Here is a 13,189-nt window from a genome sequence, read left to right on the forward strand (position 1 = left end):
GCTGACTTCCTAAAGAAGACAAATGTCCCGGCAAGAACGTCCTAGGCGTCTCACCCTTGGTGCTGTTTGTTCAGAGACGAGAACAACCCATCCGCACCAACCACCCATCCGAGACAAATGGAACTACCAGCCACGATGAGCAGATATGAGACAGCCATGGTCCTGGAGGGGGAGGAGAGAAAGATAGGGGCTCACGGCGGCGCTCAGCTAACCGGCTTGGTTTGTCGACGGTAATCGGCAGCTGTAGCATTTTGTTTAACCTCTGGGCACCAGATGCTGCTTCTTAGAAGTCACCCCGTCGTATTAATCCAGATACGTGGCGATTCCACAATGGAGGGAGCTCACAGCAGAGAAAGATCCCGAACCATTTCTGTGGAAGCGCAAATATGTGATCGAGAAGCGCCAAGGAGAGGCCTCGCTCGTGGTAAAGTATGTTCACCATCCACCTTAAGAGCAGAAATCGAGGAGCTCATCAGAAGACACTAAGGACATAGCAGTATCACTTCTGTTCCTTGGGGCTTCAAAAAGAAACTACTCCGTGTTCTGGGAACACTCCTTAAAGGTTTGGCTTTTATCTTGGGGTGTTCCTAGGGACGGGGAAGATTCAATGGGCGAGCTAAGGAAAGCAGACCAGGGCCCACCAAGAAGTGACTACAGACTGTCTAGGAACTGATGGTCACCGGATGTAGGCAGAAACGGCAGCTGCATCATGAAACCGTGAGGGGCCATCTAAAAGGCATGTGCACACACACAATCGAAAGGCACATGGAAACAACGAGTCCCTCAAACTCAAGGACCGTGAGAGGACCCGTCTGCACAGTCCTAAGGCCAGAAGGCTAGACAGTGGTCGGCTACCACTCCCGGTAGACGAGAACACCAAACCCTAAGTTGCTAAATTTACTGGTAGGATAAAGACTGGTGGGGGGCCTTCAAAACTACGCCCCTAACCCTTTGTGTCTAGAAGTGAGCTCACCCAACATTAATCAACCACTTACGATCAGAAGAGCAACAGTGGTCCCGAGACAAAATTCAGAGGTTGGGAAGGAAACATGGGGAGGAGGTGGGGTAAGCAATGGGACTCTGTAGCCATGGCAATGGACCGTGACTCAGAGGGAGAATGGAGAAGGCTTGAAGGACAAAGCTATGACCTCTTCTCTTCGTTTTAATTTTTAAATAAAACCAGCAATATAGCGCCTCGCCAACACTGAAAGACGCCAGGGACTGGGAGCAGCTTTAATTTGTGGGCCTCCTTGGGGAGCCCAGGCTGTCTTCACTGAGTGGCTTCCACCCGGACCCCCGTTGCTACAATGCAGGTCTCCCAATCTTCTAGATTCTTTTAGCTTCTTGATTAATTTACTCACCCTTTCAAAAATGTCCTCTAATTCATTACAGCCTTCCTGGAATTGCTGTCTGGCTTCTCAACACTCGATATCAGATGTCCCACAAACAATATTAAAACTGAATTAGAAGCAAGCATCCCATATCTCTCCCAGCCTATTAGCTTGATGTTCTACAGGTTGGATCTCATTTAATTTGCCATTTGCAGCCTAACCTTTCCAGGTGTACCACCCAAGCTCTTCCTGTGGCTCCAGAAACCTCTTAGTATCTGTGCTGTCGGGGAAATCGTCTGAATGAGATGAGGAAATGAACCCTGCGTTTCCCTAATGGAAAATTCTGGAAGCGAGGAGTGCACAGGGCAGGAGATTCCTGGAGGCCCGAGCCCCCCAATGATGCTCACCTGGCTCCAGGCGATGACAAGCAATGACTACCAGTCTCTGAGGTGACAGAAGGAGGAATGGGGAGGGGGGCTACCCCGCAGGGAAGGGGATTTTTGATTCATCTACATGTTTCCATTAAGTTCAACAGTAAAAGACACCTGTCTTCATGCATAGAAATGTCATCAAATGTCCCTGGTGGGTTACAGAACTGGAAGGGGCTGGGGAGGGGTGGGGCGGGGAATCAATCAAATTGAGGCTTTTCGGTCTCCTGCACATATAGGGAGCCGGAGGACACTCAAACCAGAAATAGTGTCAATAAAAGGGGGAAGCACATGAAACTCACTTTGCTGCCTGCGTCACCTCTCCGAGCCTGAAGTTGATTGAGGACGATGCCTGCTACACACACACACACACACACACACACACACACACACACGACCAGTGGGCCATCAGACACACTGTGGACACATTCAAATGGCCTGAGCTTTGCTTTTTCTAGCCTCCCTAGGCTGATGTCAGTAAGCTAGAATAAACATGTTATTGAAGGAGAATCGATAGCCAACTCTAAAATATACAGGAGCACAGAGGGTCGAGCCCCAGCATCGATTTTAATATAACGTGTTGCTGTGCACGGCTTCCCAAAGGGTTCTTTTTCTAATATTGGTCTTCATTTCTCTCTCACTTTGCTCCCTGGCTGGTAGCTGCATTGTTCGTGTCTGCAGAGCACGGAGTGGGGTTTACTGAGTACGTGTCATTTCTGCTCACACGGCTGGGAAATGGGGAAAAGACAGGCGTGCACAGCGCTTGAAAAAAAACATGTTTCAAGGTAGTGGGAAGACAGATACAAGAGGGCACTACGTACAAGACAATCTTTAGCTCAATAAATCTGCAGGAGCCCCCTGGAACGTGGCACAGGTGGCACCAGGGGGGGCATGAGCTGGGCTTGGCCACCGCTGGGGCCACAGTGGGCCCAGACTGCTCGAGGGAAAGAGATGATCTTACGGGTGCAGGACCCACACGTGTCCAGGACCATAAATGCACGCTGCTCAGGGCACCTCTTGAACCCAACGCACCAACAACCCACAGGAAAAGCCCTAAGCCCTCTGACGGGGTGCTTGGAGGTGAGCAGAGGCTTGCTGGTCTGTACCAGCGGTCTGGGAGACAGCCTCACGAGGGGGCTACTCGAGCAGCCGGGGAATGGTGAGAGGGAGCTGGTCACACACGACCTGGGTACAAGGGCTGTCAGCAAAGAGCACTGGGTGCCAACGGGTCAGACAGCCCAAGGACCGGGATGTTCTGTGCAGGTGTGTCAAGAGATGGGGGGTGAGAGTGGAAGGTCACCACAGCGCACACTCGTCAACACACAGTCACACTGCCTTGAGACGCTGAGGGCCGGAGGCACCAAGGGGACCTCCCTGCAGGGGCTCTGTACAAGGGGAGAGTTGGTAACGTCTGAGGCTGCTCTCTCAAGCCCAGTGCTACTGACCCGTTGGAGAGGAGGATTCTCGGTGGGGGGTGATGAGTGCACAGCATCCTGACCTCCACACCCAAGATGGCAACAGGATCCCCAACTTGTGGACCCCTCCCCTCAAAACGTCTTCAGACACTGTTCTGCGGGGTGAACATCGCTCCTAGCTGAGCCTGGATATGGGTGAAGATGCTGAGCTACAGGCCTGGAGTTGTAATAGAAGATGCAAGCAGAGGCACCGGAGCCCCACCCACTGCTGCTGAGTCCGATCCAACTCACAGAGAACCTGGAAGACAGAGCAGCGCCGCCCCACAGGGTCCCCAAAGCTGTCACCTTCGTGGAAGAACACTTCTTTTTCCCATAGAAAAGGCGGTGGGTTCGAACCACTAACCTTTGGGTTGGCAATTGAATGCTTTAACTGCTGTGCCACCAGTGTGAGTTAACGGGAGGGACGAGAGAGAGGATGCCCCGGGATCAAACTTCTGAGGTACTCTCGGCTTTCACAAAGCCAACCTCCTGCGACCTTCTCTTTTGGTCGTTTGAGGTAAGTTTTAAGTCCTACCAACCTGAACTGGGCACATGATAAAGGTGACCGAAAGGTGGCTAAAGGTTTTTTTTTCCGTTTCGGTCGCTCTATAAAACTTCAGTGGCAGAGTGGGCAGATGTACTCATAAAGAAGTACACAATGTCTACAGAGATAGTATCTTCACCCACTATTTGACAGTATTATGACAGTTTTATTTCAAAAATATCATCAAGTGAATTAAAACTTTTTAAAAATTTTAAACACCGAAAGAGAGGCCTTGGATTTGCAAATTCTTTGTAAAACTAAACTTCTGGTTTAATGAGTTCCACTCCCGGGACCAGGCTGACTTTGCAAGAATCCAGACCACACCAGCTTTCAATGGCCCCTGGAAACCGTTTCACTGGGACATGCAGACAGGCAGAGGCTAGGCAGCATCTCCATTAAGACGCAGAGTTCCAGAGCCAGAGTGGCAGCCTCATACAGGGATTCCTGGTGGTGCTGTCCGGTGAGTGGTAGATCGTTAACCACAAGGTCAACAGTTCTAACCCACCAGCCGCTCCAAGGGAGACAGATGAGGCTACTGCTCCTATAAAGATCTACAGCCTCTGAAATCCTAACTCAGTTCACCGTGAGTCGGACAGAATGGGCTCGAGGGCAGCGGGTTTGGGTGTCTTGTTTTGTGGCCTCGTCCAGTGATGGTGAGCGTGTCTTTCTGCCTGGGCTCCAGCCCTAACGCTTCCACTTTCTGGCTCTGTGACCGGAGCAGCTGCCCTCTGCCCCTCAGCTACGACAGGCGGGCACCAGCAGGGCTCAGCCAACCGGAGTTTCAACAGTATGTGCAAAGTGCTTGAACCAGGCCTGGGGACAAAGCAGGGGGTTAACAACTGTTGGCTCCGACTACGAGGAGTCCCCTTGTGTTCCTTGTCTTGGGTAAAGTCTACTCAAGGGCCTATCTGAGACCTATAAACACTGACTGGGAAAAAAAAGGGGCATCGAGTGTAACTGCGTGTTCATCGTCGTTGATACTGTCATTAAAAAAATGATACGCAACGCTACGAACATGCTTCCACAGGGTGAATCGGTGGCTGTGTTCACCCGCTCACACAAGGCTGGAGGGCTGAACTCACCACTCACCCCTCCGGACAAAGACGAGCCGTCTGCTTCTGTAAAGACATACAGCCACGGAAACCCTAGGGGAAACCTCGCCTGTGCTGTCCATCCCGTCCTGGTCAAAAGCCAACCCCGAGGCAGTGGACAGGGCTCTGTTTGGGCGGTGAAGGTGTGATTGGCTCTTAGAGGGGAAAGGAGTGGGAGAGGATGTGTTTTGTTTATGCTTCTGTGTAATCGCAAGGTCTTCGCTAGGCTGACTTTGGACATGATACCAAGAAGGACCGGTCCCTGGGGAAGGTCAAGCAGCGAGACTCGGAGTAAAGAGGGCGAGAGACCCTCCACAAGAGAGCGTGGCTGCAACCACAGGACGGACACCTCCTCTTGCTCCTGTGTCAGCGGCAATCAGAACAGACTCGACAGGACCCAACCACATCCCCTTCGTTTTAAACAACCCAGCACTCTCCCTATCGCTGTAGCTTGAGGAATGACCTGTCTAAGTAAACCGACCTGGCGCAGCAGGAATAATAGAAGATTTCCAGAAAACTGTTGCATAATGGCTTTTTAATGAACAGACATTTTCCACGTTCAATTAGTGACTGCAATTGACTCTTCTGGTTTTGTTTTGACTTGGTTTGGTTTTAATCCATCAACCCATCAGGAAAGCAAAAGGCAACTGGGATTTACGATTGTTCAAAGATTTTGGTTCTAATCGAATCAGGGAGGTAAGGTAGGAAGATGAGCTGATCCGAGAAGGTGTGAAGCCGCTTGTTTCTCACAGCATTAATGGAAACATTTGGAATAGTTACCCTCTATTGTTATGCTTCATCCTGACACAAAGATCACATGAAAAATTGTAATGGGGCAGCAGGAAAAATGTTCCTAACGAAGCGGTTTTCGTCTGGAGAAGGTAGACGGTGCAGGCGAAGGGACGGAGCTGGAAACAGCGCGGCAGCGGGGCTACGAAAACGCTCTCCGCTTGTCCTATCGGCCCGGTGCAGGAATCCCAGGGCCAGTGCCAAGGGCAGAAGTCCCAGCGGCTCACGTTTCTTAATCAATTCGAAACATTGAATTGTGTGGCCTGATTGTGATGGTTTATAAACACACTTCGACCATGATACAAAAGATACGTAGTAACAATAAAGCTACTGCCACCCAGTCAATCCCGGCGCCTAGCAAGCCTAGAGGATGGAGCAGAACTGCCCCACTGAGTTTCCAAAGGGACATGTTTACGCAAGCAGAATGCCACATCTTCATCCTGGGAGCAAACGGACATCTCCCTAGGACCCATGGTGCCTACGCGCCTTTCAGTTGAGGGCTCTCTGGGCAACACTGGGAAGGTAGGGAGGGTGTGCTGGGCTCCCTGCGTGGGCACCCCACTGAACAGATGGCTGCCAGTAGGCCCAGGGCTAAGGAGTCTGCCAGGCCGAGAGCCACCCTCACAGCCACTGCCTTTAAATCTGGACATCGGAACTCAGGCACTGACCCTTAGGCCACTGGCTACCTACCTTCCGTCGCAGACACAGAACAAAGTCTACGCAACAAATGGAGAAGCGGAGGCTCTCGTCCAGAGGCTCATGCGTGGGAAGGATGCTCAAAGGTTTCCTACACTCGCACAAGGGCTGCAGGGCTGGCTCCCAGCCCATAGAACAGAGACAAAATCAAAGGCCGACGGCTCAGGGTGCCCAGCCCTTGCAACAGGCAGAAGGGAGCTCAGCTAAGCCTGAGAGCGGCAGGCCTCTTTGCAGGACCATGAGCGGCATGGCTGGGCGGGGCTCTGCGGGGGAGACCCTTGTCGGCTCCTGGTTGTGCTACCCACTCAAGCTTTCCCAGGGCCCCTTTCTCAGTCACTGACCTACACTCAACAGGAATGGGTAGACAAAGCAGGTGACTGGCAATAACAGTCTGTGGAAAAGTTACTTAGCAACTTGTGGAGGACACACACACACACATACACACACACACACCCGAAAAGGCTGGATTGTTCTGAGGGGGAAAGTGTCAATAAGGACTCTCCACCACTACCCAAGAGCTCAGAAACCAGTCCCAAGGACTCCAGCCCTGCGCCCTGGGAGAGCAGCTACGGCCATGCCGTCAGGAAGAGCGCCTGACTAAGCCCCTGGGCATCTCCATGGTCTCTGACTCTCTCACACTCACTCACTGGCATCGGGTCAATTCCGACTCAAAACAACCCTGTAGTCAGGTAGAACTGCCCCTTGGGTTTCTGAGACTGCCTCTGACTGCTCCTGCACAGTAGCTGGTGGTTTCGAACTGCTGACCTTGCAGTTAGCAGGCCAGTGTGTAGCCACTGTGCCCTATTTCCCCGGCAGACATAGCTGTTGCTGGGTTTTCTTCCAGTCAGCTTATCAGACACAATCAGGGGTAGGGAGCCAATGCAGTGCCATGGAACCAAACAGAGAGGAAACTGAGTTAGAGGAAAACCAACAAGTGAGAAGATGTGACTGGACGATCCAACCCGCTCTAATGGTCAGTCACAGGAAGGAGCTGCCCCGTGAAATGGATAAGGCCGGCTTGAACGACAGCAAAATGAAGTGGACGTGGAACTGCTGACTGAAGAGCACCAGATGCGGTCAGGAACGCAGTCCTGAGCGTAAAGCAAGGGCAAGGGGGAAAGGCAGGGAGGAAATGGGGTTAATAGGAAACAAATACCTGGGTGTCTATACTGAGGAAGACTCTCTTAATAATTTGCAGATCATGCTGGTGGCATAGTGGGTTACTCCTTGGGTGGCTAATCTCAAGGTCAGCAGTTCAAAACTACCAGCAGGAGAAAGAAGAGGCTTCCGATTCTTGTAAGGATTAACACTCTTAGAAACCTACCTACAGGGCCATTTCTGCTCTGTCCTATAGGGTCGCTATCAGTCAAATGAACTGGATGACAATGAGATTAGAGTTTTGCTTTGCCAACAAGCTGCTCACTGCCCCCAATGAAGCCACAGGCTGTGGCACACGTTTACACAGGGCTGCCCGTCAAATCGCTACTGTTCTATGTGAGACTTTGTAAACAGAGCCCGGGTGGAACAAGGGGTGAAAGCCTGGCTAACAACTTAGAGGTTAGTGGTTTCAAACCCCCAGCTGCTCTGTGGCAGTCAGCTTCTGTAGAGATGTACAGCCCTGGAAATCCAATGGGCTTATAATAAAAATCATGGTGCTGCCAGGCAGGCGTTGGACTAACTGTAGGGTCAGTGGTTCAAACCCACCGGCAGCTCTATTGGAGAAAACGAGGCTATCTGCTCAAGTAAGGATTTGTGCGCGCTTGCACACACACACACACACACACACACACACACACATCACTGTAAGTCAGAATTGAGTCAATAGTAGTGAGAGAATAATAAAGATTATATGATAAAATGACTATACTTGAAAAACATTTGAAAATTATCAAATCAAGCGTATGTCCAAAGTTCTTTATGAACAGGTGGGTTCCTTCCACCTACAGGAGCCCAGTCTGGGATGCTCAGAGCTGCGTGCCGGCACAGGAGCCTCCGAGGGGAGACCAGGTGATCTGGTAAGCACACCCCTACAAGTACCAAAACCACTTCTCTAAACTGCTGACGAGGCTTTCTCTCATTCACTCAACAGCTACAGCCCAGCACCATGGGCTCCGTGATTCTCAAAGAGGTGCTTCAAATGCACATACAATGTCCCCAAGGCTTTTCCTGCAGGCTTCTTTTCTGGTAGAGAAAAAAAGATAGCTATTGATTCGTTTTAAGAACTATGATATAGATGAACACACGCTTTCTTACCGGGATCTGACAACGGGAAGTTTTCATAAGGAAGGCTTGAAGCCTTTTTTTTGGGGGGGGGGGCGGGGGGGATAATAAAAAGGCTGCCCACCACCTGCCTCTGCCCTCCTTCAAGGTGACAGACAACAAATCCTTTAACGATACACATTTGTCTCATCACAGTGAGGCTGCCAGCCCCAAGTCCCCGGAGACAGGAAGGTGGCTCTCACTCGCACCTTCTCTTCACCTCACCTGTCCTTTACCTTCTAGAGATGGACACAGAGCAAACTGCAGTTGAATAACAAAAGGGGGGGGCGGCAAAAGTTCTTGTGGAACACACTGCATCATTTGGGAAGAAAGGATGACCAAAATCGAAAAGGAAAACATATTATTCCTGTGTGATACGTAATAAGCCCAATCAATCTGCAAGAACCACCCAAAAGCCTTGATTAAAATAAAACCACACAGAAGTAATAATAAAATCTCAAACACACAAAAAAATCTGATGATGGCAACAAATGTACCTTTGTTCTTGACACAATGGATGTATTATGGATTGTGAAAAGAATTGTACGAGCCCCCAATAAAATGATATTTTTTAATTCTGCCAGAATGCATGGCTTCTGATTGCTTGGTAATCAAAGTGGTAATTTGAATTTCTTCGGGGTGGGGGAGAGTTAAAGGTCACTATCTAAGTATACGATCCCCCAACCTCTCCCGCCTAAACAACTGTACAGGATTGCATGGGAAACCACTGAAATTGCACTGAGACATCTTTCCCTGCACTAATCACATTTTGACTTTCAAACCTCAGGACGGACAGACAGACACACACACACACACACACACACACAGAGTGTCCCCAAGAATCCCATGTCCCATCCTGAATTTCATGTTCTGTCCCACAGGTTTCATGCAAATCGACATAATCTTACCCTCTACCATCGAATCCACCCCCACTATAACCACCCTGTGGGACAGAATAGAACTCCCCACCCCCACCCCCTGACTTTCCAACATGGCCTCATCTTTCTTCCACAGAGCGGCTGGTGGGTTCGAACAGCTGGCCTTTCAGCTAACAGCTCATCATGTAACCAACCCACTGGGGCATTTGTCTAAGCAGAATACTGTTCCAACAAAGGCTTCCATTCAAGAGATGTACAATATAAGGCCCAAGAAGGTTCCGTTTATGCTCACAGCCCTGGGACCAGGAGGTTGAGAGGCGAGGTGTACACCTGGTTCACACAGCATTCGCTGGCAAGAGTGAGGCAACCCAGGATCCACATGGGCACGGCTAGAGCCTCTCCTCCTGGGCAGTGGGCGCGTATGTGCCATGCAGAGCAGAAATGATCCGCATACACTGGTGGCACTGGAATGCGCTGTGTTAGAAGCACACTTCAGAAAAAGCACAGATGGGACGCGTTGGAACAATACATACATACTTTTATGAATAAGTATAGACTGGAAAACCCTTTAAAAAGTCCGACTTTTCACCTCTCTCCCATTTAAAAAAACAAAAACTTTTTTTACAAGTGGACTTTGTACGCCAGCACATAAGGATGCGCGTGCCTGCCGAGCATGCCAAGATAAGCGGTTGCCACAGTAGACTCCTCCGGGCCCCGCGGAGGTCGTTTGAATGCGCCCAGTCTCCCACGCCTGCACACACACACACACACATACACCCGGGGCCTTCCCCGGGCAGAGTGGAAGAGGGAAGCCGAAACGCGGCAGTCCACACAAGTGTCTCCGCAGGCGTCGAGGGAGGGGGAGAGGTAGGCTGCTGACTGCAGCACGGGAGGCTCACACCTGCCAGCCGCTGGAGAGGAAGGCAAGACTCTCCGCTCCCACGAAGAGTGTCCGCCTCCGCTGCCCTCGCAGAGTTCTGCTCCGCAGGACAGGGTCAGCTCAGAATCGCCTCCATGGCGGTGGGTCTGGTGCTGGGCCGGCTGTTTTTGTTTAAAGGGGGATTCTTCCGAAAGATATTATAGAGGGCTTTGATTTGACGTTAGACACTCTGTCAGGCCAATTTTCTTAAGTAAGTAGATTTTATTAATGACTGCTATTTGTTAATCCAGGCATTGTATGCGGCAGGACATTCATCATTAATTACAATATTGTTTACCAGACTGCCCCGTTTCCATCATAAACACTCATTTACAGGAAGGACCCTGAGAAATGCCTAGAGCCTTTTGGCCCAATGTAGGCCCAATACTGCTGGTGGGGCATGGAGGAAATGGCGGAGGGGGACAGGGCTGCCGCAGAATCAGAGACCTACAACCGACCCAGGATTGAGGGCTACAGTACGATTCCATTGCCAAGGGAATGCTATGTATTTTTTTCATTTTTTTCAAAAGGGGGCAGTAGGCAACCTAAGTGTGAGAACCTATGGCTTAGAGGTCCCTCAAAGAGCTCCTTATCACCTGTCGAGAAAACCACACTCCAAAACCAAACTCACTGCCACCCTCCCAACGATGACTCAGAGCTCTCCTACAGGGCAGAGTGGAGCTGTCCCTTGGGGTTTTCACGGCTGTAAATCTTCACGATGTAGAAAGCTGACCTTTCTCCTGCAGGTTTGAACTGCTGACCTTGTGGTGAGCAGCCCACCTGTCGCCCACTGTATAGTTACACTACTGAGACCTACAGACAGGACAGTCGGGCAGGCCTCATTTTACGGCGCTCCCCTCCAGTGCTCTGCACAGACGCCGTGCAAGTTCAAGGTCTGGGACAACCTACCGGGGCCATTGTTCACATCTCTGTGAAATGGCAGGCACTCACTGCACACCTCTGTGTCCCATGTGGTCATTCTCCCAGTGTTTCCAACTCTTCCAGTGTGCTACTGTGCACTTAAGGGCCTAGAGTACAAAGCTGACATAAATTCTATATGGACTGGGAAACCCAAAACACAATACTGGCTCCTATTGTGGTAGTCTGGAAGCCAACCCAAGGTCTGCCTGGTCAACTAAGTTCCACTATAGGAAGAGGGCAACATGGGGCCTTTACAAACAAAAAACAAAACAAAAAGCTCACCACTATCAAGTTGATTCTGAATGCCTAAGGACCCTATGGGACAGGGTAGACCTGCCCCTGTGGGTCTTTGAAACAAACTCTTTACAGGAGCTGAAAGCCTCCTCTTTCTCCCACAGAGTGGCTGGTGGTTTCAAACTACTGATCTTGCAGTTAACAGCCCAATGCATAACCACTGCACCACCAACCAAGGTTCCTTAGCGGCTTTACTAGTATAATACAAACCGTAAAACAGCCAGGCTATCCACTTGTATTTAAGGCAGCCCAAAGTTCAGCCACAGACAAATCATGATTCTGATTAGCACCGTTCTTCCCTACAGAGATGTGGTAACTGGCAGGTCCGCCAACATGCCCGGAGGAACCACAAAGCTCACCGCTTTTGCCTTTCCGATTCTTTCCTCGCTTGCTCCAGTGCCAGCTCCTCGGCCACTCTTCTTTTCAAGTCTTCTTCAGAAACTAGGATTAACAAAGAGGGAGAGGGGAGAGAATGAGGTGTCTTCCAAAAGCTAACAAACCAAAGAATCAGAAAGTGAACCCAAGGCTTGATCGTAGTAGACAGTCTTTCCGAGGTAGGACCTGCCAAGAACCAATTCCGACCCATCCCAGTGCGCAGGACAGGGCAGACCTGCCCTCCAAGAGGGCTTCTCAGGCGAGCCATCTTGCCAGAAACAGACTGCCACCCCTTCCTCCCACAGAGCAGCTGTTGGTGGGCCGCCTGGAAGCGCTGGCTTTTCAGTTAGCCGCTGCCTGCTTAGCCACTGTGCCACCAGGGCTCCTGGGACCTACCTAAGCACTGTGGCAAAGGCCAATTAGTGTCCTTCAAGAATAATTTAATCAAGAGCTCCCTGGTGACCTAGAAATTTCTACACCTGCCAAAATGTATCATAAACTCAGGAAGCTGCTTACTGCCTGGTGGGGACTGAGTCAGTCATTCGGTCCAGATCCTTTAAAATGATGTCCCATCGTTAGTATGTGACAAGGGCCAGGAAGGGCAGGAGAGGCTTTAATAAAGGGAGGGACTTGAGGAGGGAAAATGATGCCCGACTCTTACCACTTTGATAGCTAAGCATTCAATAGGCACCCAGAGAGACCCATCTGTATTGCCCATAACTTATGAGAAAAGAGAAGGCAGTAATTTCAAAACTTTAAGTTTGGGGGGTAAGGGGTAGGGGATGGATACCTGTAATTCAGACTCCAGTGTCCGTAACTACAGAGAGACCCAGACCAGAGCTGAGGGCAAACTGGACGGTAGTAAGTTACCGGGGACTTTGATTGGAAGCATCTGGTGTTTCCGATGGGAAGATTCCGTGTGGTATGGTGTGTAAACAGCCTTACGGATACAGTGTGGCAAAACAGACACGTTTCATAGACTTCCTGAAGATCTCCATGAGAAACAAGCAGACAAGATTTCCTCTTTAATGCCCAAGAGGGCAAGGGCAAAGACAGCCCCAGAATCTCTGGTCCCTCGCTGCTCTTTCACCTGGTTGAGATTACATGGCGCTCTCTGCCTGGGAACACGTTACTGAATGACACACACCCCCCCCCCCAATTTTAAGCACCTTGCTTCAGGAAGACTCCCATGCCGAGTACAGAAACCTCT

At 50.5% G+C, this 13,189-nt stretch overlaps 1 protein-coding gene across 3 annotated transcripts in view; it reads right to left on the minus strand.

Annotated features, from left to right (window-relative positions):
* Positions 1-13,189, minus strand: part of CHCHD3 (coiled-coil-helix-coiled-coil-helix domain containing 3) — a 289,840-nt gene that overhangs the window by 214,399 nt on the left and 62,252 nt on the right. For all 3 annotated transcript variants that reach the window (XM_075558684.1, XM_075558682.1, XM_075558683.1), the window contains exon 3: positions 11,964-12,045. In XM_075558684.1, the coding sequence (XP_075414799.1) occupies positions 11,964-12,045 (82 nt within the window). The remainder of the gene's footprint in view (positions 1-11,963; positions 12,046-13,189) is intronic.

This window comes from Tenrec ecaudatus, chromosome 9 (assembly GCF_050624435.1).
Source record: "Tenrec ecaudatus isolate mTenEca1 chromosome 9, mTenEca1.hap1, whole genome shotgun sequence".
Taxonomy (NCBI): domain Eukaryota; kingdom Metazoa; phylum Chordata; class Mammalia; order Afrosoricida; family Tenrecidae; genus Tenrec; species Tenrec ecaudatus.